General features: G+C 47.2%; 1 protein-coding gene across 2 annotated transcripts in view; it reads right to left on the bottom strand.

Annotated features, from left to right (window-relative positions):
- Window positions 1-25604, bottom strand: part of GOLGA3 (golgin A3) — a 46654-nt gene extending 21050 nt beyond the window's left edge. The window contains exons 1-9 of one of the 2 annotated variants that reach the window (XM_044776129.2): window positions 25269-25604; window positions 19804-20119; window positions 17311-17589; window positions 14581-14693; window positions 9159-9817; window positions 8588-8699; window positions 6158-6464; window positions 3076-3278; window positions 595-732 (exon numbers count right to left, since the gene is read on the bottom strand). In XM_044776129.2, coding sequence (XP_044632064.1) covers window positions 595-732; window positions 3076-3278; window positions 6158-6464; window positions 8588-8699; window positions 9159-9817; window positions 14581-14693; window positions 17311-17589; window positions 19804-19936 — 1944 coding nt within the window. In that variant the 5' untranslated portion in view covers window positions 19937-20119; window positions 25269-25604. The remainder of the gene's footprint in view (window positions 1-594; window positions 733-3075; window positions 3279-6157; window positions 6465-8587; window positions 8700-9158; window positions 9818-14580; window positions 14694-17310; window positions 17590-19803; window positions 20120-25268) is intronic. The other variant, XM_044776131.2, reaches the window with a different exon arrangement.
- Between the last annotated feature and the right edge of the window lie 334 nt (window positions 25605-25938).

Genomic DNA, 25938 nt, shown 5'->3' with positions numbered 1-25938 from the left:
CTCTGATTCGGGGGCCCAGGGTTTCCCAGTTGGGATCCTGGGTGTGGACATGGCACCGTTCGTTGGGCCATGCTGAGGCAGCATCCCACATGCCACAACTAGAAGGACCCACAACTAAAAACATGCAACTATGTACTGGGGGACTTTTGGGAGAAAAAGGAAAAAAATAAAATCTTAAAAAAAAGAAAAAGAGAAAATGCTTATTACCACTAGGCTCTCAAATGCTCTCAGATGTACAAGATACTAAACTCCTTCCTCCTACCTGCTCTCTGGCCCGCACCACCCCAACCGCCTGGACGAGCACTGCAACCCAGGCCCATGGCAGCTCAGAGGAGAAGAGCTCCAGGTTACCACTGACAATTCAGAGAGATGAGCTTACAGTGAAGGTGAGGAACAGAATCCCAAAACCTTAAATCACTGCAAGTTGTTCAAAATAATATTTTAAAGACATACATACGTATGTCTAAGTAGAATGTTAATGTTCATGTATACGTATTTGCATAGTTTCTCAACCTTGACCAGTGTCAAAAAAAGGCCCAAACCTCCCCAAAAAACATGAGGACGCAACAGCCCCAAAAGGGGCACGGCCCTCACCTCAATGCCCTGGAGCTGGACAGCAATGCGCTCCTTCTCCTTGATGGACCTGTGCTGGGTTTCCGTCAGCTGGTGGGACAGGGACACATTCTCAAGTTTCAGGTGCTCCAGGAGGCCCGCCTGGGTCATCTGTCCAACCTTCAAAGAGAAAGACTACAGGGTAGAAAGTTGCTAGATTTCAAGCCCAAGTGCAGACTGGCCAGACCCTGAGGCCACCAGGGTGAGGGTCTCTGCCCAGCAACAGCCCCGGGAGGACAGGTCCCCAGGACCCTACCACGCTGGGCCTCCCTGCCCACCCTCCTGCCAGCCACCTTGACATTCAGGCCGTCTTGGTTGTGTGTACCTAGGAGGGGTGAACTGGCAGTTCAGAAGTCAGTGGTCATCACCCCCAAGACTGAGCAGTTTGTGGCAAGACCTACATGGAAATTCCCATTGAAGGAGCATCTGCGAGTCCCAAGGTGAGAGGTCTGACCTGGACAACAGGGACAGCCAGGGCTGGAATCTGCCCATTAAACGAACAGACCAACTATGCCCAGACACATTCCAGGCCCTGCCCTGCCAGTGTCTGACTGTCCTGGACACTTGACAGCTGATCGTGGCCATTCCCAGGAAGCAGCATTGGCAATGCAGCCCGGGGTCTGACCAAAGCCATCACAGATAGTCAGCCCCCTCTGACTGACCGTCTCCTCAAGAAAAAGGAGCCCAAGTTTACACCACTCCAACACGCAGGCCCCCAGAGGAGGAGTCAGTAAAAAGAAGCCCGGGAGCCCATGGCTCTGGGACTGGACCTTTGAGCACATCCCTTTCAGATCCAACCTGAACACTCCTAGACTTGAAAGATGCCAGAAGTGGATAGAAGTTGTGAGTTTCAGGGTCTAAATGGTAGCTGCCCAGAGCAAGGGAGACGCCATCTGCTGGGATTGTGTTTCAAGGCAATGAAAGAATAACTACTACCCTGCATGCTCCTCCCTCCTGAATGTTCCTGGGAACACTTCTATGTTTCCGGGAAAAGAGGGAGAAAATCTATCAAACACCCTACTCAAGGAATGCTGAACCCGGGTGCCAAAGGTCTGTGAAAAAAGCAGTCACAATACTCAAACTACCACTCCCTGGGACTCTTCCTCTTATTTTTGTCTTCCGAATTCCATTTCTGATTTATGTTAAGACATAAAAATCTGGCCTCTTTGGGGCTGGCCCCGTGGCTGAGTGGTTAAGTTCGCGCACTCCGCTGCAGGTGGGCCAGTGTTTCACTGGTTCGAATCCTGGGTGCGGACATGGCACTGCTCATCAAACCACACTGAGGCAGCGTCCCACATGCCACAACTAGAAGGACCCACAACAAAGAATATACAACTATGTACTGGGGGACTTTAGGGAGAAAAAGGAACAAAATAAAATCTTTAAAAAAAGAAAAAAAATCTGGCCTCTTTAAATATTTTATGCCTCAAAGAAATGCACTGTAGCTTCAAAATTGCATTAACTTGCTCAATGATTTATTTCTAAGTATGTTCTAAGTAGAACAAATACTTGTCTGCATGGTTCTTTAGCTTAAAAAATATGTAATATAAATTTAGGAACACTTCTATTTTGTCTATTTCTAGACTTTAGATTTTAAAAAAGGGAGCATTTGGTGGAATTAGCATTTTACATCCCCTACTTGAAAAACAGTTTCAATTAATCTACAATTTTCTCTATACAAAAAAAAAAAAGAAAGGAGAGAACAAAGCCCACAGGTAAATTCAAAAAGAAGACTCAGCTGATCAGGCCCTAACCAGCACCCTCAGATCAATCTAACGAGTACGGGCAAAGTGCCTTTCAGCAACTTGCCTACTGTCCCGAGTGCCTCCAGAACCGCCAGAGCACACTAAGCCCAGAGGGAGCGGCCTCACAACGAAGCACAGCACTCCCAAGTTCCTCTGCACACCTGGAACAACACACTCTCCCACCTTGCAGAACCAGAGGTGACATGCCTTCACCCTAACAAAATGGAAACAAAGAGAGTGTTCATGCTGGAAAGACCTCGGGATCAAGCAGCTGGAGAAAGGAGAGGCTCTGACCAGGAAGGTAACATGTGCCGTGCTCTGTGCACATTAGAACCCACGTCACAGGAGGGCAGTGACCAGGGCAGGGGAGCTGGGTACGAGAGTCCTCAGGCCCAGACAGACATGGATTTGAGAGCTAGGTTCAAACCTGAAAGGAATCCTCCAGAGGGGATGAGACTCACTGGTCAGAACACAAGAAGTTCCAGAGAGGAGGACTTTAGAACTAAAAATGCTCACGCAGAAACTGTGAGACTCCCTGTGTCAGAAGGTTATGGAAGGCAGTTACTGTACAGGATGGCTAATTGAGCGGTTAGTAGATTTTTTAAAAATATATCTGTGAAATCCAAAAAAAAAAGTCTTTTTAATTTAGGAAAAATCCAATTGTTCCACATGAGACATGAGGTATGACCTGCCAGGCCATGTCAGGGGCCATACGTACCTGGATGTGGGCCATCTCGCCCTGCAGTCTGACCCGGGCCTCCTGGGCCAGGGCAAGCTGCTGTTGGTACCACTGCCGGACATTCTGCAGAGACGCAATTTCTGCCTGGGATGCCTTCAGCTTGCTGGTCAGTGTTGTGCGCTCCAGCTGCACTTGTTGTAGCTGGCTCTGCAAGGCTGTCATCTGTTGTCGCAGGTCATGCACTGAAAGCAAGCAAGCACAGCAGCTCAGACTACCTGCTGCAAATGGAGAGCCTGCAGCTCTGCACAGACATTCAAACCAAAGTCAGTCTCTCTGCAGAGAGCAAGAAACCCAGCCAGTTCTTGTTAATCATAGTCGTGCTGTTCCATAAAGTCATGTGAACACTGCAATCGAGGACATGGAACCATGGCTCCTGGGGGAAATACAGGGTCAGGTTCTGGTCAACTCATGAGGACTCCACCTTGTTTTACGTGTTTCCGTTTAAAGACACTCACTCTACACTGTGGATTCATTAACACTGAACTCCCAGCCATGAGCACCATATGTCTGGCCTGAATGGAGCTCATCTAACATACATGTTCTCTCCATAAAATACATCATAGCCTTCTTGCACTTAAGAACACCAGACAGTGTTGGGGGCTGACTTTAAATAGCAAAACCACCCCAAAATAGCAAGAAGATGCAAAAAATATGGCAGTAAACAGACCATCAGAGACTATCTGCAGTAGGAGAGCTGAAACAAGAAGGCTGAGTGTCACGCTGTTCATCTAAGCTGGGAGCAATTACGTCCCGTGACTCCCATCTTTACCAGCCTGCACCTGTCTGCAATGACCGTGAAAGTGGTGTGAGCACTGACTTTGGGGTTACAGATAAATTTAAGTGAGTAGGGGCCAGCCTGGCGGCGCAGTGGTTAAGTGCGCACGTTACGCTTTGGCGGCCCAGGGTTTGCTGGTTCGGATCCCGGGTGTGGACATGGCACCACTTGGCAAGCCATGCTGTGGTGGGCATCCCATGTATAAACTGGAGGAAGATGGGCACGGATGTTAGCTCAGGGCCAGTCTTCCTCAGCAAAAAAGAGGAGGATTGGCAGCAGTTAGCTCAGGGCTGATCTTCCTCAAAAAAAAAAATTAAAGCGAGTAAGTGAATTAGGGGATCTGCAAATACTGAGGATCGACTGTGTGTTTGCAAAATCACTACGGGTGCTGTGGCTCTAGTCCCTGAACAGCCCGATGACGTCTGTGAGCCATCAATAAACTGAGGAATGGTATTGTGTTGCTAATTCCACACTAAAACCCACTCTGATATGGTCAACTCTTCACATTGATGAGAGCAGAGTGGGAGAAAGGAGGAGACAGAAAGTCACAGACAACCCAAATCACAGTACAAACAAAACTAGTCAAATATTTTAAAATTAAAATTATACTCAATATTGAAGAAAACATTTACCATTTTAAAGAGAGTTTCAAAAAAGAAAGAAAAGAAAAACAACAAACATGGTACTTTAAGAGGATCCTCAACCCCTTATCTGAAATTCTTGGGGCCAGATGTGTTTCAGAGTTCAGAGTGGTGAGATTTTAGAAAGGCAATAGAAGCCATCACTTCATACCCCAAATCCACTGCCTGTACCCCAATTCTACCACTCAGCACCCCTAATCCAACACAGGGCAGAGATATCTTCAGCTCAGCATGTGGAGGTTTGCACTGCGCTGTGAAATCAGCCTGAGGCTTTGCGTGAGTGTAGGTCAGATGAGCTCTGGTCAGGTCAGGCCTTGCAACCAGAGTTACAAAATTACCTTGGTGTTCACAACTTTTTGGGTTTTATAATTTTCTTAAGAGACTGGGCATCATAAAATTTTCAAAGAGTAAAAACCATCTATTTTGTTTCTCAGCTGGCACTTTCTTTTTTCTAATATCAGGATAAAACCTCTGTGACAGCAGTTTGTCACTTTTTCTTTTATGTCATCAGATCTGAAACCCAGTCTCACAAGCCTCCGGCCAAGACACCACCCTGGCAGATGTGATCCTTCACAGCAGCCCCACTAGCCACTGTCGTCACTCAGAGGGCCCAGAGCTCTGCCAGAAGAACCTCATCTGTCCAGCCTGCACTGGAGGATCTGAGATCTGGGCCAACTGATCGTCCCTCGGGCTCTGATCTTCAGTCTCCCCATCCCTGCTTCCTTGTCTTTCCTCCTCCTGGCAGCCGACCTGAAATGTGAGCAGGCAGACTAGTCTTTTTGGCACCTGGCTGGGCATGGAGCATCAACTCGGAGGATAGAGCACACACCCCCAGGATGAGGAGACAGCACATGAGGAGAGGACCACACAGGTTTTCCATACATGGCCTGCCACCAAGGTCTCCTTGACTCCATTATTCCATTTGTCCATCATTCCATAGGTGATTCCCACAGGGATCCAGCTAGACCAAAAAGCTGAACTCAGGGTAGGAAAAATAAAGGTTTCCTAATCAACAACCTAAAAGTTGCTTTTAAATATTTTAAATAAAACGTGAAATTCAGTGGAATAAGCAGGCAGCTGTAGCCCCCTGAACAACACTGGATTTGAAGGCAGGATGAATGGGAATGAACTACTGACTATTAAGGTCCCAAGTCCATTTCTCTTTTTTTTTTTTCTGCTTTCTCACCCCAAGTCCCCCAGCACATACTTGAATATTTTAGTTATGGGTCCTTCTAGTTGTGGCATGTGGGACGCCACCTCAGCATAGCCTGATGAGGTGCCATGTCCGCGCCCAGGATCCGAACCAGCGAAACCCTGGGCCGCCAAGGTGGAGTGCGTGAACCTAACCACTTGGCCATGGGGCCATCCCCGCAAGTCCATTTCTAAGACCTAAGCTGCTCCCCTTGATGTGCATGCAAAAATGTACAGGAGTCCATGAGCTCAACCAAAGACAACACCTACTTCAGAAAAAGTAGACACCTCACATATAAATAAGAAGGAACACAATCCTACAACCCCCAGCACATCAATATGACAAAAGTCAGTCCCCAGAGCAGGTAAGAGGAACTCCACCACAGGGCCCCAACTCCCTGGGCACTTCCACAGGACTAAGGCACAGAAACACAGACCACCAGGAGCCACTCACCTGTGTTGTCCTTACTGAGGATGCTTCTCTGCATCTCTTCTACTTTGGCCATGAGTCTTTGGTACTGCTCCTCTGCCACCTGCAGATCGCTATTGGAGGACGCCAGGCTGGCATTCTTGGCTTCCAGCATGTTCTGCAAGTCGGTCATTGCTTGCTCTAGGTCCCAGCAGGACTGCTTCAAGGTGTCCACCTCCGAACTGAGCGAGTCCTGCTTCTGCTGGCTGCTGTGGCTGTGCTCCACCTGCGCCTGGAGCTTTGTGTTCAGGGCAGCCAGCTGCGCCTGCAGCTCTGCCTTTTCTTTAAGTGCCTGAAAAGATCCCCAAACAGCCACACTGACTTTCAGAAAAATAAGTCACTTCCATCCTGTGTATTAAGAGGGCTGCCAAAACAAACCAGGAGACAAAGAAAGGTGTCCGAAGGTGAACTTTACAGAAAAGCACCACATTTTCCAGACTACTCAGTCACTCTTACACAATGGTTATCCCAAAAGAAGGCAGATTCGCCAAACGGGCCCAAGAGGCAGGAGGGGGAACTAGAATCTGTTTTCCGCAAGCCAACACCTGAGCAGGGCAACAATTGTGGAGAGCTGTGCAGGCACCCATTCACCCACGAGGATGTTGGAAAGCATAGTTGTTAAAAAAACAAAAAAGCACACAAGTATGCACATGCAAGAGTGGTAAGGGACCCCTCAAAGATGGAGAGCAGTCCGAGACAGATCTAGGAAACAGAAGTGGCAGAACATCTCTGCAGGGAGAGGCTGCTGCTACCCCGGAGGGACTCTGAGGCTCCTCCAGGGCTGCTGGGCACAGAGCAGCCAGAGGCACCGTCCAGGGCTGGGTGGCAGGACCACAGGGACCACTGCCTGCAGGATAAAGCAGCAGTGAGAGGAAAGGTGGGGCCTCAAGAAGCCCCAGGGCAGCAGAGAACGTCCACAAAAAGAGGAGCAAAGGGCACGTGCCTGTCCACCAGTCAGCTTTTCACACCCATCCTACAGTCAGTCTGTCAGGGGTATGCAAGGAAATTCCAAAATACAAAGATGAGCAGACAGAGGCACATCTACACACATTAGGAGAAAACCAAAATCATGAGGACAAACAACAAATTCAACAAATAGAAGAACAAATGCCCAAGAAACAGAGTTAACTGAGCAAATGCAATGAAATTTCACAATAAGTGTAATTAGTATCTTATACAGAGATGCCAGAAAGTATCATACCCATAACAGCCCACCAAGATCTTGGTTTGTACACAAGTGAAGAGCAGATCAGCATCCCCGGAGGATAAGGAGGTAAAGTCAGGTAAAAGCTAAGGTTCTAGGATTCTTATGGGGTGAAAGTGCACATGAAATGAAAACACACTGGATGAGGTGACCTTCTAAAGTGGGATGGAAAGTGATAATCAGGTACAACCAAAATTAACCTTGAAACCTCTGCAATCACCTCTTCTTCTTTTTTTTTTTTTGAAGATTGGCCCTGAGCTAACATCTGCCAATCCTCCTCTTTTTGCTGAGCTAACATCCGTGCCCATCTTCCTCTACTTTATATGTGGGACGGCTGCCACAGCATGGCTTGCCAAGTGGTGCCATGTCCACATCCGGGATCTGAACTGGCGAACCCCGGGCTGCTGAAGCTGAAGGTGCACACTTAACCACTGCGCCACCAGGCTGGCCCCTGCAATCACCTCTTCAATCAACAGTTTTATGTACACAAAGTGGTGGGTCTGTGTCCCAGGACCACATCGAACAAAAAAGCCACAACAAATATGAGAAATGCATTTAGCTGAGTGAGCTATTCTCGGTGCGAGTAGTTTCCTGCCACCACCCCCACCGCCCCCGCCCCAATCTGAGTGTGCGCTCCTGAAAGAAACCCTCTCCTGCTGCAACATCACACCTCTCTGTGACTGTGTGCACGTCTCCGGCTCTCCATGCCAAATGTACACAGTCCAATTCAACTGAACTGACCAACTGTGTTGACATAAAGCTGAAAATTCAGGGCTTGAAAATTATCTTTCAGGCATATACTAACCAGATAAAGCAAAATTCCCATCAGAAAAAGCAGAACCCACAGCAAAAAGTATTAAAGGGGCAAAGATGACAATTTTACCATGCGAGAAAAAGGTGAAATCCACCAAAAGAATTTAAGTATTATGGATTGTTAGGTATCTACCAACAGAGCTAGGAAATATTCCAGGCAGATCCCTTTGGTGACACACGGAGAAAGTGAGCCATGCACAGTTAAGAGCAGGAAACACACACCTCTTTCTGAGGCTGACAAATCAAGTAGAAAAATGTGAGGATACAGAAAACTTGGCTGATGGTGACAATGATGACGATATTCTCAAAGACATCTAAAACTTTGTACCCAAAGAACAGGAATTGCACATTCTTTTCAAAGACACAGCACATTAATACATCCACCAAACATCCCTTACCTGACTAGCCTCCAATGATAAAGCTTCCAACTGCCCTTCAAGTCTCATTTTTTCTTTAAGAACCTGCAACATTTCATCATGAGTTTCAGCAACAGAGCTTTCCACGGACACGCTGGAGGACAAAGGCACAAAGGATGAGGCAGTGGGAATATGAGGAATCATCATCCCCCGAAACCTGTCCATGTTCTCCAAATTCCACACACTCCTGCTACTCTCCCCAACATTCTAAAAACTAAATAAAAAGATTAAAGTAGAGAACTAAAGCTCCTATGAATGCTAATAAACACCCCCACCCAGTGGGCATTTTCAGCCACGATGGGGCTGGAACATCCTTACTGAAATGTCAGCTCAGGTTAAGTATCTGTACGGATTGAGAGACAGGTCTATATAAATACTGGAAGACAGGATACCTTAATATTACAGACAATTACTGATTAGATCTAATTCCATTTCTTACAAAGCAAGAGAGTTGTGTACAAATAAAATGCTAAAGACTAAGGATGGAATTAAGGGAGAAAAACAGTGTATCGCCAGCTCCAGCGACAGAGCAGGGTCTGTAGACATCACCCACCTGCTACAGATGCTGTCTGTCCGGCTCCGCATCTCCCCGTTGACCTCCTGCCCCTGGTCTTGGTGTTCAGCTGCTGCAGCCTGGAGGACATCTGTGATGGAGGGAAAATGGCCCAGGGCACCAGCGGCAATCTCCTGGCCGTTGACCACATAGGAGGCTTCTCGTGTACCCACAGTGTTCGCCAGAAGGCCGAGTGTCCCACGGGTGGAGACGCTGCTATAGGAGGAACTGTCACTCTCGTTCCCATCAGCCTCAGATGCATTGTCTCCTGGCAGAGAAGTGTTCTCCAGGCGGTCGTCTGCCTCAGGACACAGCCTGATCTCAGACACCACTGATGTAGCACTGCTTCGGTTCTGCTTCAGGGAACCCCTGGCAGAGTCCACAGCCGGAACATTTCCACCAGAATTCCCAGTATCTGAGTCTTCAGTTCTGTAATCAGCCAGAGACCGAATTTTGCCTGATTTTGAACTTTTTTTCTCCTTAGGATGTGCCAGGAGCCCTAAGCTGCCCACCTTTGGCCCCCGAGGGACACTGGTGCGCAGGAAGGAATATTCTTTTGTCATAGCCACAGCACTGGCCCTTGGTAAGGTTTCTGGGTTCAACATAAGTTCAGGATCAAGTGTGCTAAAAAGTCTCATTTTAGTTGCAGGTTGACTGGACTGAGAAGAAAACAAAAGCACAAAAATTGTGTTTATAATTGACAAGGAGCCTTCAAAAACTGCCAATTCAGAAAGGCTGCACCAATTATCTTCCCTCTGTGGATAAAGAGAGCACCCTTCCACGACATCTCTCCCCACCCCGGCTCCACCCAGGCCGTCTACCCTCTGCAGTCTCACTGCCTCCACGTCACATCCCAGTGACCAGCCCAGGCACAGGCCTTTAACAACTGTGACCTGATAACACTGTCAAATATCTATCAGAGCAAGCCGTTCCTCATCATACCTCCTTTACAAAATTTTCCTGGCTGTTCTCCCATGTTTATTCTTTTAGATAAACTTGAAAATTTTCTTCAAGTTAAAAAAAAAAGTCCTGTTGAATTAGAACTACCTTAAATTTATAATTACCTAGGGGACAATGAGCTGCTTTCCTCCATTTATTCATATCTGCTTGCATGTCCCTCACCAAAGGAAGTTATGTAGTGTTCACCTAGATTCTAAGCCATTTTTACTGCCATTTTAATTTCTTAGATATTTTATCATTTTGTTGTTATTATAAATATTATCTTTTCCTGTTACATAACTGGTCATGTTAGGATAACACGATTTTTCAAATTCGCATTTTTAAACTGACAATTTTCGGAACCTAATTATTTTAATAACTTTATAATATTTTTATAAATTTATAATAGTAATTTTTTCAGTTGGTTCTCTAGAGTTTTTCAGGGTGTTTCCAACACTTGCAAACAATAATATTCTCCTCTTTTTCAACATTTATGTCTCTTACTTCTTCTTCTATTATCATGTTAGCTAGAAATTCTCAACTGGCCCTGAATGAGGTTGGGCACGAAGGAAGACAGTGCTCCTTGCTGCTATTTCAACATGACTCTCACAGAGAAATAGTCAATCTTATGTTATTCTACAAAGTCAATGCAATCCCAGCAGGGCACGGGGACAAAGGGGAGGATGAGAAACATCTCAAAATGATACTAGGATGCAACTGGAAGAACAAATAAGCAAGAATACAGGCATACCTTGGACATATTGTGGGTTCAGTTCCAGACCACCACAATAAAGCAAATATCACAATAAAGCGAGTCACATGAATTTTTTGGTTTCCCATACTATACTGTAGTCTATTAAGCATGCGATAGCATTATGTCTAAGAAAACAATGCACATACCTTAATTTAAATAATACTTTATTGCTAAAAAATGCCATCACCATCTTCTGAGTCTTCAGCAAGTAGTAATCATTTTTGCTGGTGAATGGTCTTCTAAAAAATGCAATAAAGTAAGGTATGCCTGTAGCTAGAAGAGCAAGGGTGTGGGGCTGTGGGTAGACTGGACCACCAACGTTAACATCACTTTAAAGCTACCACTAGACTCACTGAGAGCTAGGAAGGCAGCAGACAGGCCAATGACACAAAACGCAGCCCAGAAGTCAGCCCAAGTATAGGTGTGGTTTGTAGACATCCCAGAAGAACCACAATACGGTAGCTTTGGAACAAGCAATTCACGGTAACTGACCAGCTATCCAAAAAAGGCTAATTCCCACCTCTTGCTTTCATCCAAAACATGTCAAACGGATTAAAGAGCAAAAAAAACCCCAACTTTTTAATACTTTTTATACCATCTTATATTATTATGTCTTTATTTCCTTAGTATAAGAAGCAAACATTAGTGAATTTTTTTATAGTCTTCAAACGGGGATATCCTTTTGAAATATGACATAAATCCCAAAAGAAGTAACAGCAAAGATTGAAAAATTTAACTGTAAATATTTAAAACTGATGTGCAGCAAAAAAATTATACCGGAAGTCAAAAGACGTAGCAAACCGGGAAAAAATTATTTGCAATAAATACTAAAAAGGGATGATTTCCTTGGATGTGGCTCCTACATAGCAAAAAGATAACCAATAGAAAAATGGACAGAGACTGACAAAGACACACAGCCAGCCACTACATGAAAAAGACGTTCACTGTTAGGAGATACTATTTTTTTTGCCTATTGAGGACAAAAATTCAATTTTTGTTATTTCTAAAGCTGTCAAAGATGAGAAAGCTGGCATTCTTATAGGCTCCTAACTGGAGTGTAAACTGGTCCAGCCTATTCAGAGGGCAATAAATATCAAATAACAAATATATAAAACTTTTTACCCAATAACTTGACAGTTAAAGATTTACCCACAAGGGCCGACCGGGTGGTGCAGTGGTTAAGTTCACACTTTCCGCTTCTCAGTGGCCCGGGGTTTGCCGGTTTGGATCCTGCGTGCAGACATGGCATCGCTTGGCAAGCCATGCTGTGGTAGGTGTCCCGTATAAAGTAGGGGAAGATGGGCATGGATCTTAGCTCAGGGCCAGTCTTCCTCAGCAAAAAGAGGAGGTTTGGCAGTAGTTAGCTCAGGGTTAATCTTTCTCAAAAAAAAAAAAAAAAAGAAAAGAAAAAGATTTACCTACAAAAGCATCCCAAGACACAAAACCTTCACTGAAGCATTGTTTGCAATTTAAAAAATTAGAAACCACCTAAATATTAATCACTATGGGTTGGTTAATGAAATGCTATTACGTACACAGAAAGCAGGTCTCCACTGTGCCCATGGAGAGGCACTCAGGACACGGTTAGTGAGAGAGGGTGTCCTACTACATAAAACCAAGCATCATCTGTGTGCGAAGGTATACACATGAAGATGCTCTCAAAGTATCTATCAGACTATAAATAAGAGAGGACTTTTACACATCATCTATGCCATTTAAATATGAGGTCTGAACAACATTCCTCACATTAAGGAAATAGTCCTAAAGAAGTAACCTCCTACTCCTAGTTTAGCAGTTTTTGCTTGTTTTGTGTGGCTTTTTTGTTTTGTTTTTGGTGAGGAAGATTGGCCCTGAACTAACATCCGTTGCCAATCTTCCTCTATTTTGTTTGTGGGATGCTGCCACAGCACGGCTTGGTGAGCAGTGTGTAGGTCTGTGCCAGGGAAGCAAACCCACAAACCCCAGGTTGCCAAAGCAGACCACAGGAACTTAAGCACTACATCACCAGGCCAGCCCGTTTTGCATTTTTTGAATCAAGAGTTCTGAATTTTTATCAAATACCTTTTCAGCACCTGCTGAGATGATCCTAAGTCATTTCACGTGGACCTACTACTATAACGAGTTCTGTCGACAGATTCTCCCATCTTAAACTAACCTGGACTTACAGAAAACCTCACTAGGCAATCCTGTGTTATTCTAAAACTGACAGACAGTGCTGACTGGTGACGAGCATTGTGCACTCCATTCACAAGCGCAGCAGAGCTCTGTGCTCAGATAGGCAGGTTCAAACCCCAGCTCGGCTGGTGGCACCTCTGACTCTGGTGGTCACTTCAGCTCTGAGCTTCAGTGAAGAACATTCCTCACTAGGTCGTGGGGAGCAGGGCGGCACCTCCCAGCTGCACTCTGCCTCAGTGGCCCTGCCCTGAAGGTCTCTAGGGGAGGGCACAGGTGATGGCTCACTTACCTGGCACCTTGCTGCCTGCCTCCCTCAGTGGGGACGGCTGAGGGTGAGGGGACTGTAAAGTCAGTCAGACCAGTTTGTGATGAACATGGCATTTCCGTCAGTTTGAGAGAGGTTATCTCACCAAGGACTAAGAAAGGATCCTTCCATTTAAACTACCAGTTTTTTATATTTATACATATATATAATTTTTTAAGATGAGGAAATGATTTCACATTTGTAATTTTACATTGAACTCTTGACACACTGACTGCCTAATGTTGGACCACCCAGGCAAAGCCTGGGACTCGCCATGCAGGCCTCTGAGAGGCAGAGCGTGGACAGGCCCTGGCACACAGACGCTGTCTAGTCTGCATATCCCTCTGCCACTTTACCACCGACTGACCTCCAGCAAGATCCTTACCCATCCGAGCCTCAGTCTCCTCTTCCAAAATGTCACTTGTTTCACGTGATTGTTGTTAACATTTGTATTATATAAAGTCCATGGGGAATTTAACACAGTGCCTGGCAAATAATAATTACTATCATTATAACTTGTCGTGGGCCACTAAGTAGGTCCCTGGAAGCCCGTGACCAGGCAGGAGCCTCTGTCGGTTCAGAGCCTGTGCTGGCTCCTCCAGTCTGTTTACACCAGCTTCGAAGCAGAGACATCCACAAAGCCATGGTTCCCTCTTGGAAAAACAAACGGCCAACCCTGACAGGGACTCATCACTACTAAATCATTCACTGAAAGCATTTTTAAACGTTATTTTAATTTTAAATTCTTTTAACTTGAAATTTTTCAAATCCACAGAAAAGCTGGAGGAAGTGTGAAATGAATATTGATACCCCTCCTTATTTAGAGTCACTCGATGGGATTAAAGAGACTGCTTTCACTAGCATCCTAAAAAGCTTTACACCTGAGTAAAACTGACGTTAGCCTATCATACGGATGTGGCAAATTTCAGTGGAAACCGTATCACTCACACAGTAACAAGTGAAACCTAGGACTGGCTGCTCAAGTACAGGGAGCAACAATACCCAAGTACTTGTTGTCTCCGCTTTTCCAACGGCAGATTTAGGAGAAAACATGCTTGTTCCAAGGGAAGGACCAGAAGGGGCAGGAACCAGAGCCCTGCTGGAATCTCCCAAAGGGTGGGAACTACACAAGAGAAATGATCTTTCCAGAGAAGCAGAGAATTAAACAGCAGATCCTAGAATCACATCTGACTAATTATTGCTTTCACACATGAAGTTTTCCATTAGCTTGTGCAGAGAGGGAGACTCACTCTTTCCTGCTGGCGCTTCACCCTGTACTGTTTGAGCTGTTCTTCCAGTCGTTTCCGAGCCTGAAGTCGGACCTGCTCCTCCTTCTCGAGGGGCAGTGAAGACTCTGTTGAGCCTGCAATGGGGAAATGGCCATTTAGAAACACATAAAGCTCTGGGCACAGAGGACCAATCAGAATAGCAGCTTGGCTGTTTTCTGTATAATTACTAATATGATTCAGCTTCTAAACAACACACGGCTGTCTAGTTTGAAAAGACTATTTCCAGATGGAAAGAAAACTTTGAGCCTCAGACACTGGCCACAGACAGGACCCATCTGGTAGAAGACACACTGGCCAAGCACAGGGTCTGTGCTCAGCCACAAGTGCATCGCTCCCTAGGGCATCCAGCTGGTAAAACAGGACATGGGCAACTTGTGCCTTTTAGTAACAAAAGAACTGAATTTTAAGTCAGTGCCAGTGTTGACCGCTCTGAGGCTCAGGGTCCTTGGCTCTCGCCAAGCTCTACTCTGCTCTCTGATGTTACAGAGGAACACGTGAAGGGCAGTCTTGATGGAATTACACCCAGTGATGGGGAACAAGAACATGCCTATCATACAGTCAGACGATACCAAACAGGCTTTCTTTATGCAGTTGCAATGAGGGACATAATTTGATCCACAAATTATATTTGAACTCCTGCAATAAAGAGTCATGTTATAGTAAGGTGTGCAAAATCACAAGAGTACTCAGACATTATTTATTAAGGAAAAAGCTGCTCACAGTTACCCCCTCAGGATCACAGAGTAAAGGCTGAGCAGTCATCCCCCCAGGGCCTGGGGCTGTTACCCGTTTCCTGATAGAGGCGATTCCAGTCCAGAGGCCTCACTCAAGAACAGGAGGGGAAAGGAAAATTTTTGGCTTATAACAGATTTTGAAATATCTAAAACCCAAATCTTCTATTTTGGGTAATAAAAGGGCTGAACAGTGAGTGAAAGGGTCCTTTCACCTACAGCAAATGTGTGTACGGAACCCTGCTGAGGGCTGAGGTGGGTCAGCTAATACGCTGATGAGAAGAGACAAATGTCATAATTTAACCACTTTATAGATGGCACCAACTTCAGATGTGGTTTCTGAGGAAATAAGCAGCTGTTGTTTTAAATAATCCCTAAAACCCAAACAGCTGCCAAGAATTTCACCGGGAATTCATCAATGTCTTCACTAATTTGTGTCTATCATGGAAAAGGCCTCTAGTTCTTTTCACAAGGCTAAGAAACCCAGACAGCAGAAACCCAGTGGCCTATGGCCTCAGGCAGGGAACCCAAATCAGCAAAGTCAACACCAGAGACACAGCCCCAGGGCTGGGTGATGGGTGAACACCCATCAGGATGGGCAGGGCCAGGTGATGGGAAAACACCCACCAGGACGGCTGCTGGCAGCTGAGGCTGCTGCCGTGTGGGCACCTGGGGCTAAGCTCACGAATCCCTCAGATCAGGAATCCAGACTCTTATATGACATCTCTTGACTTAAATGTTGACAGTTAGTTTACAGAAATGTTTAAAATGCACTGCAGCTCTAACAAAATAATGCCTGTGAAGAAAAAGTTAAATAGTCCAAAAGAAACATGGGCCAAACATATGAACAGACAATTCACAGAAAAGAACAGCCAAATGAGCATCTCATGATCTTGAGATCACGAGAGGCTCAAACACTCTGGTAACCAGGGGAGGGTAGGCAGCAAATTAAAGTAACAAGGAAGCACCTCCCACACCCACCAGAATGGTAAAAACAGAAAAGGAAGGATGTCTGTGCTGTAGGGGTGGGAGACAGTGTCCTCTCACGGGTTGTTAGGGGGGCAATCTGGCCAACGTGATGGAAATAAACATGCCCGTTGCTTCTGACCAAAAGTTCTGCATCTGGAATGAAGCCCACAGAGATAAGGCTCTGGTGCTGCAGACAGGTGCTCACTAACACTCAGTGAGGTGCTCACTGCAGCACCAGCATCGTGGCCAACGCAATGGCTGCAGAGACTTGGCCAGCCACGCTTGGGGCTCCTGACCAGCCTTCAAAGAAGGAATTTGGAGCTGCACCAGTGAGAAAAACATGTAATAATGTGATCAATATAATCCCATTTTAAAAAACAATGACCAAAAACCTAGCTGTTTAGAGAGGCCTGTAAAGAATCATGTGAGAATGCGGCTGACCCGGATGGGTGGGGAGGAGGTACCGAAGGGGGATGGAGGGATAAAAACAGCATGGGTGAGGTGATCCCCTTATGTAAAATCATGTATGTCTCTGTATGAAAACACAAGTGTTAGAGAAAGGCCTAGAGGGTTCCAGGGCTCACAAGCTGCCAGTCTGCAACTTGTTCACCCCTGAGTCCCCAGGGAGCAGCACAAAATAAACATCAATATTATTCATAAGAGAAAGCCTTCAAAGTTTAACTGTCAAGACTAACTTCCCACTGACTGCCTGCTCACCATCCAGGGTGACAAGAGACATGCACATACAGGCCCTTTAAATCTGGACCTTGAGCACCACTGTCAATATCGGACCATGAAGAAGTAGATTTTCTCTCTAAAATGGAGCTGTTTGTTAAATGCACAACCCACCACCGTGATAAAACACTGAATGGCAGGGAGACAAGCAGCGAGCCAGTCAGGGCATGTACCTCTGAAGGGTGGTGAGTGACAAGGGACACAGGAGGAGGGTTGGGAGAGAGCAAGGAAAAGCCCAGAGGGAACAGATGCTTACACAGTTGCGTTTCTTGCATAGGAAGACTGAGTCTGAGAGACTGCAAGGCTTCTTTTCTAACATTGCCCTCAGCACTAGTCCCCTGAGACTTCCTTAGGTTGTCATGGAAACCAGCCACACCTGGAGAGGCATCAGGACCCAGTGGGCTTGTGGTGGGACCGGGAGATGACAGAGGGTCTGGGAACTGTTGCGGTGGCCCGTTCTGACAGACGTCCCCCTTGCTAGGTACATCCAGGCTCTCTCCTTCATCTGAAGCTCTGCTGACCTCGACAATGGCACCTGGAAAAGAGGGCATGCTGGGCCATCACAGTTTTAACAACTAGATCATGTTGTTTTTCAGACACACAACTAAAATAGGACAAAAGAGAATCGTGAGCATGAACCATCTCCCCATCCTATAAATCTGTTCACTCTAAGAGGAGAGCAGGTCCTGGTTCTTCTCCTGTGGGCAGGTGACGTGGGACAAGTCATCCTTATCTGTGGAATACCTGCACTCCCACACTATGGTCGTAGAATTTAACTAGTAATATTTCCTTTTCATTTAAATAAGATCAACGAGAAATCTTATCAAAGTCTTTTTAAAAATATCAAAAGAAAACAAATGCTTAATACATAGTGGACAACGTTCCTAACACGCATTGGTAACAGCAGCCAGTGCTAATCAGAGTCACAGACTCACATTTATGAAGGGATGATTCCAAAGTGATTTCAAAGCATAAGTTTATCCTCCAAAATGAGAAATATAAGGCAAAGAGGTTAGATTTGCAGATTTGCTGATCAGAACAACTATGGCAAAGTTGAGTACAGAACCCCGAGTCTGTGCTTCCGCTCGATGAACACTTATTAGATAAAACCCAAGTTTAACCAATGATGACTATGCACTCATGCATCAAGCTCAGTTTCACCCACTGACATTACTATACATAGACTTGTTTATACAATAACTAAAACCTATTTCCTTATCAAAAAGAAAGAAGGAAGAAAGACTTCTTACAATTAAATAATTTTTAGTCTTTTCCCTGCTCCCTCACCCTGCTGGGCCAGTCAGTCCACAGTCGAAGAAACAAGACAGATGTGGAGGGAGGGAGGAGGCGTGCGGGGGTTTCCCAAGAGCAGCAGTGCCCAGTCTCTCACAGGAATCAGCGTCACTGGGATCCCATGATGTACCTGGTATGCACCCAGGAAATTCCCCTTTTGCCCAAGCAAATTCAAAATGTGTTTCCATCACTTGATATGTGAGTCCCAACTAATACAGCTACCCTCTCTCACACTTCCCTGGAAAGAAAACCAGAATACAAACAGGGCGCCACAGACACTAAGCAGAGCGAGGAGACCCGACCACAGCCCTGACACAAGTGTCTGCACTTACACAAACGACCCCTTCAGCTCCCCTGCTGGTTGAGGGGGGGATGCTGCAGTTCAGATACAAATTAATCAGGTCAATACCACTTTCTGATGGGTTTATACATCTGGGGAGAGTCTCTACACCTTTCCATTTACATAAAAAAGTATATTTTCGAGCATCATATTGCACTTTAAAAAAACCTAAAAGTAAGAAGAAGAATTGTTTCCAAACATATACGTAATTATGGATAAACAAATAACAATGATGACAATGGTGTCAGGACAATAACAAAAACGGCCACTACCACTTCCTGGACGGTTCCTGAGTGCGTGCCTTTTACGTGTGCCATTTCTTTTAGCCTCACAACTACCCTAAGATGTAGGTGCCATTAATCTTCCATTTTAGACATGAAGAGAGTGAGGCTGAGATAAACTAAGGATCTCGCTGGAGGGCATAGTGGCAGGTCTAAGCACTGGCTCCCTGTCTGTCCCACTGTAGAATCCTTGGTCTGGGACTCTTACTGGGCTCACCTGGCATTTAAGGACAGAAATCAGCAAAACCGTTTTAGATGCCTGAACATCGTTTTACAAGAATTAGAATGTAATTTCTGCCAGTAAATCAGTTCGTATATATGCTTCGATTTTCAAGCAGACACTGCACTGACCCTCCTAACAAGGAAGAGGTATGAGAACTGAGTGAACGATTCACCCTCTACTTCTGATGCACAAATAACCCATCAACTAATGTGCAAATGTAATCTGATAATCCTTAAATCACAACTGGACCATTTCCGGATCCCAGTTAATAAAATTCTGGCAACCAATCAACCCAAAAGGTAGACTGTTAGGCAGAGAACAATAACGTATCAGTGAAGACCCACAGAAGGCTTAAGAGCAAACACTGCTGCTCCATCCTGCTGGAGCAGAGAGTGGGACAGCTCCTCTTCTACTGAACACACATGATGCTTGATTTAAAGTTGGCATCAGCTAGGAAAAAACACTTGTCTGTGTACTAAAAACACACTTTGAATGAACGAAAAGTTCATTATGATCTTAAACACCACAGTCTTCCTCCAAAATGCAAGCTGGCCCATGTCCTCCTGTTTAAAGGCAAAATGTCAGCAGCACACAGAGTAACTGGCAACTTACGCTGTGCTTCGTCATGTTGGTCAGGCGGCGCCAGCGAGCCTGGGGACTTTGGGAGGGCCTCAGCATGAGCTGAGGCACCAGTGCTGGATCCATCCTCCAAGAGGCCATCCTGCACAGCAGACGCACCATCCATGGTCAGGACGACACAGGCTGCGCTGACACTTAGGGGCTGCAAGTGAACTGCTAGCAAGCTTGGTTTCTGCCATTAGCAACAGCCAAGAGCTTCTGGGAAGGACTGCACTAGGTTTTCCATTCTCAGGAGAAGATTTAAAGTCTCAAAAGTGGCTTGAAATCAAACCAAGTAAAATCATGATACCTGACAGGAGGGGAAAGAGAAAGGTTTTATCAATCTTCATTTGTCAGACTGAAAGTAACAATCCCAAGATTAACATTTGGTTCCTAAATTGCATCATATAGTAAACAAATACATATTTACTGATTCAACAAATAATCCTAATCACCTACAAGATCCTAGGTTCTGAGTATAAAAAGCTGATCAGCCACACCTGGGCCCATTCCTGAAGGCACTCGTGTCTGTATCAGTGCCGGCTAAAGACCGAGCTGCAGGCACAGAAGCTCCATGATTGGCTCCGTAACCATCACAGGTGGCCACTGACCCAGGGGTGGGGCTTGGGAGACTGAGGAACTGAGTTTTTACTTAACTAATTTGAGTGTAAACAGCATATGTGGCCAGCAGAGTCTGTACTGGACACGCAGGCCCAAGTGCTCACAGGGCAAGCTCCCCTCCCAGGAGACCTGGTGTGACGGTGCCCAAGGCCACAGCTTGGATCTAGGGGGCAAAACAAAAGCAGCACTGTGTGAGACATGGTGACTGTGCACTGTATGGGGGAAGCACGGGGACGAGGATGCATGGAAAGGCAGCCACTTTGGACCAGGGGCAGAGAAAACATCTCACAGAGGTGACTGGTCCCATCTTTCATTTCTAGCAGGATTAACTATGTTTTAGATCATCCTGGGTTCTAAGTTTAAGGGAGGAAAGCTTTGCCCAAAGTTTGGCAGTTAGTTATCCCTTCTAAAGTGTACTGAGGATGTTATCAATTTGCTTCCTCATCAACAGATAAGGTGCAAGCCATCATTCATTCTGCAGAAATGCTGGCATTTACTTTACTTAAAATAAGTTTCATATTATCCTACATACTGTTCTGTGTTTCACATGTTTCAGGACAAAAATGTACATGACCTTCCTCTCCAGCTTACAAAACCCACAGACATTTCATGTAAGACCCTAAGCAGTGGCCCTCACAAGGAGGGGCTGACACTGACTCAACAGCAGTAGGACATAGGTGCACTTGTTTTTCCAGAAGCATTTACTCTGATAATCCTCTCTCACCCTTTCACCGTCAACAGGCACCCACTGGTGGCTGGCATAACCTGGTCTACCTATGCAGCCAGTGACAAGTGACGGGAGTGTCCTTCTGTGCAAACCCAGGAATGTTTAGCTCACAACTCTAACAATCCACATGTTCTTCTCTGCCGTCTGGCACCCTACAGGCCAAACACACTATGTGTTAACAAAAGTACTGTGAAGAATATAAAAAGGTTAGGTCTACTAAGAAGTGTAAAACTAGCAGTAAAGGTCTGTACTACAAAAGACTGTTGATTGAAATATGTGAAAACGTGGATAATTACTATCCAGTGTAGCTAACCAAAAAGCACTGGGTGCGGGGCTGGCGCAGTGGCACAGCAGTTAAGTGCGCACGTTCTGTTTCTGGCGGCCCAGGGTTCTCCGGTTCGGATCCCAGGTGCGGACATGGGCACTGCTTGGCACACCATGCTGTGGTAGGCATCCCACATACAAAGTAGAGGAAGATGGGCACAGATATTAGCTCAGGGCCAGTCTTCCTCAGCAAAAAGAGGAGGATTGGCAGCAGTTAGCTCAGGGCTAATCTTTCTCAAAAAAAAAAAAAGCACTGGGTGCCAGTCTGGCTCATGGTGCCTGCTTCATAGAAGTATTTGAAGACTGAAAGGACATCTGAGTCAGAGAAATGGAGGGAGTTACTGAGGCTGGCCAAAACTTGATCCTGTGTGCAAGTTCTCAATCTTGTTTCATCTCTGCAACAACCAGTAACCTCCTTCATCCCTGGAGAGACTTTCCAGGTGCAGGGGTAGACAAACGGGCCCTTGGAGGCTCCACACCTCCTTGCACATCCCACAGGCCCCAGCTCCATGGAAAACCACCAAAACTCCTAGCAAGCCTGCCCCTCTACTACAATCCCAGACACTCCACTCCCTAAGAAGCAGCTGGGGTAAGCCTGCCAGGCCAGAAGAGAAGGCTGTAAAAAAGCAGCCCATAAAGCAAGGTGAGGCACTTCAGCCAAAGAATGGCCAGGCTGCCCCTCCATCACCGGCTTGCCACTTCAAGGACACATGACAACAGATAGATGTGTAGGAACAAACATGGCGGAATGCGGAATCAAACTGTCACTGCACACAGCCTACTGTACGTGCTGGTCATCCTAACAAGTTCCTCGACAAAAGAAAACATTTGCATTTTGCTTTGAAATGTCTTTATTTCTGCCTTGTGGGGAGCAGGGGTGAAGATGTCTAAATCACCACTGTATTGTCCACGATGCCCGGAAGGGTAACAATGATAGACGAATAATTTTCAGGCAGAAGCTGGTCCCTCTGCTGTGGACGCCCTTCTCCCCTTGACCAGCAGGCAAATTCCCATGGATCCTTCCACATCTACCATTAGGTGCTGCTCTGAAGTCTCTCCTGGGCCTCAGGTAAAGCACTTGGCCCACTGCCTTCTGCCATCACATTACCCTCTGCATGCACACCACACTGCAATGTGTGTCTGTCCATCTCCTCCATCACGTTGTATGATCCTTGGAAGCAGAAACCACTACCCCAAGACTGCCCCTACCACTTCCAACATCCCCCACTCAGAGCAGTGCTCAACGCAGGCTACTGACTTAATTCCTTGGCTTTCACTTCTTAGTGACCAAGACAGTGTTCCCAAACAAAATGATACAGTATTTGCATCCTTGAGCATCAACACTGCCTTTTCAAATACAGAAAAATTCTATTTCTACTAAAAATACTTGGGAGCTACAGATTCAGTGGAGGCAAAGAAAGCCCCTGAGAATTAAAAACTGAGAGAGCAGCTTGTAATGGCCACAGCCCAGATAAGCAATGTCACTGGTATGAGAAGGAGGAGCAGGACAGCCAGCAGGGGTGGACTTATCTACTAAAGACAGACATGCCAACTAGAGAAGTGGGGGCAGAGGGGCAGCCAAGGAGCCACAGAAGAGAATGTGCCACCACAGAGGAGTGGCACATGGTGACAATGGCTGACGCTGTCCAGAAAGAGGAACAAAGGCCGAGCCGTCTGAGGCCCACTGATGAAGGCACATCAAACACGGAGACAAATGCATCAGCCCATCTGAGCCCAATGCCATCACAGACTACATTCACTCAATTCCTTTTGGATTTGTTGCTAAACAAGAAACCTTCTAATTCCCAAGTAGTCCTACCCCCTCCAGAGATGCACGGTACAGCTCTCCAGAATAGAGAACCCGTGACTGTGACTGGTCATGAAAGTGGCTCCTGTTCACATGCAGCTCCTCCCGAAGCCAGACAAGACACAGAATTCACTGACTGCCCAAAGCGGCCTCTGGCAGAGTGGCACTTCTGTGGGTACTAAGCCGGCATTCCCTGTCTATCCTCAGTCTCACATGAATTTTACTTAGTATAACTCAGTTGTTCAGGGCCTCATTACCTCAGACTGCTGACAAAAACAAACGAGGAGGAGGGTCAGACAGCAGAAGCACATCACCAGGAAGCTGTTATTAGTAGCACTGCATTTTGTGATTTAAAAAAATAATAATAAATAAAGAGGTCAGTCTTATCATAGTACCATTCTGACCACCTGCATTCCACTGTGTTTCCTGGAGGGAAGAGACCGGACAAAGCCATGACTGCGAACTTCACAGAGAGTTCACACCTCTGGGCTCACCCCTGTCTGACATCAAGGGACTTCATGCAGAGAACCACCGTCAGGCACCTGTGCGACTCCCAGCTTCCCCCATACAGCAGATTACACGAATTCGGTATAGACACATCAACAGCTCCATCCCCCCACCTTAAGTTGTTCCTATGGGCAATTAGAAACAACAGAGTATGGCCAAAGATAAAACAGGCTTCCCTTAAGAAGATAATACCTAGTTGAGGCCACACCAGTAACCAAAAGTGACCAGAGACACACAAAGTGAAAGCCCTGAGAAACCCCGTGTCACTGTACAGCAGCGCCAGGTAAAGGGTGGCCCCGGGGGCAGGAATCCCGGCTCCCAGTCCCGACGCCTCTACCCTCAGCAGGAGATCCTGGGCAGACTTCTAAACCACAATCAGCCAGTTTCCTCATTAGCAAGATGAGAAAAGACACAAAATCTTTGCCAGTACTGAATGCAACAAGGCACAGGGTCTGTCCTAGGCCCTCAATAAATGGTAGTTATTACTATTAGTGTAATTTTCCTTTCAATTGCTTGTCAAAATTAATAGGGAAAAGCCAACTAAAGATATTCTCACTTAAGAAGGTATACTGCTGCTTAAGGGAACTGGCCCAAAAAAGAGCTACTTTTGAATGTGAGTAATGTCAGACGCTTTTTCTTTTCTTTTCTTGCTATTCAAGGTACACTGTAACTGAAAGCCATCATTCCAGTAAAGGGTTATGTTTGCAATTAAAGGGATAATTTAAAATTTTTTAAAGTCCATGAGTCACCTGCGAATGGCTCACGCGGACCCAGCGGTTTTCAATCACACTGACAACAAAATCCGAGCCTCTTACTCCGCGCGGCCCCGCCCACACTGCACCCTGGTCCTCGTCACACCCTTGTGACACTCCTCTGCCCAGGAACACCGACTCGGGTCCTCCCTCAGGGTCCTCACACTCGCTGCTCTTTCTGCCCGAAGCCCTCCTACCCCCAATTCGGCACGGCCAGCCTCTTGTCCGAGGCCCCGGCCCCAACGTCACCTCCCTCCAGACCCCCGCGCACCACTCGACACGCTCGGCAAGCGCCTCTGTATCAGTCGGCATCTCCGACGCAGCGCGCGCAGCGACGGGGGACACGGCGCGACTTCCCCTGCACCCAGGACCCAGGGCGATGCGCCCATCGCACGACTGACACAGCGGACGTGGGCTCCACCAAGGCCAAGCCGCAGGTCCGTTCCCTGGGCAAGTGTGCCCGCGCCGCTCGGGCACCCCGGGCACCCAGACCGAGACGCGCCGAGAGAGGGAGAGGAACCGCCACCCGACCCTCGGACCCCGGCTCCACGACGGCTGCCGTCCTGACAGGACTCCGAGGAGGCCGAGCGCGCGTGACGGGAGAGGCGCTGCGCGGGCCCGAGGGGAAGGCGTTCATGGAGCCGGCCCGGGCCCCCCGCGAGCAGCGGCACCAGCACCCGGCCCCCGCGTCCCCGACTCCCCGCCGCCCCCCGACCCTCACCGGCGCTGCGGAGGCCGCGACAGGCCAGCCCGACTGCTCCGGCGGAGACGTGGCCGTGCGAGGGGCGGGACGCGGTGCAGCGCCGCCTCGAGCCCCCCGGACACCACCAGCGCGCGCCGCCTCCGTTCCGGAAAAAGAACGTCCTCCTCTGCCCGCCGGGAGCCGTCCTCGGGCAGGGCTGCTCTGGACGAGGGCCAGGGTGACCCCACTCGCAACTAGCCCGACGCAGATTTCAGAAAGTGAGTCTGCGCCTCTTTTCCCGGTAGAAACGTAGCTCGCAAGACTTGCAGGACCAACTCCGACAGGAAGCCGGACAATTGAGCTTCCGGCGGAAGTGGCGTGGCCGGCGCGCCGGTCCCTGCCCCACCCCGCCCATCGCCTCAGATTATGGGCGTGACCACTCTGGCCCCGCCCCGGCCCCGTTTGGGGCGTGGCTAGTAAACGCGGGGGCGGGGTCATGTGGCAAGGAGGTGGGGGCGCGCTGGGTCCTCCCCACCGCCCCTCAGCACCCTGAACCCCGAACCTTTTATCCCGCCCATCGTTATTCATCTTTCCATCTTTTCATGGTTTCATCTTTGCGTTACAGCAAGCCCTAATATGGAGTAGTGGATTCCTATCACTTTCTTCTTTTTCAGGATTGTTCTAGCTACTTGGGGGCCCACGTCCTACC

Source organism: Equus asinus, chromosome 8 (genome assembly GCF_041296235.1).
Source record: "Equus asinus isolate D_3611 breed Donkey chromosome 8, EquAss-T2T_v2, whole genome shotgun sequence".
NCBI classification, from domain to species: domain Eukaryota; kingdom Metazoa; phylum Chordata; class Mammalia; order Perissodactyla; family Equidae; genus Equus; species Equus asinus.
Note: the sequence above shows the minus strand (reverse complement) of the source record. Positions and strands in the feature narration are given on the sequence as shown.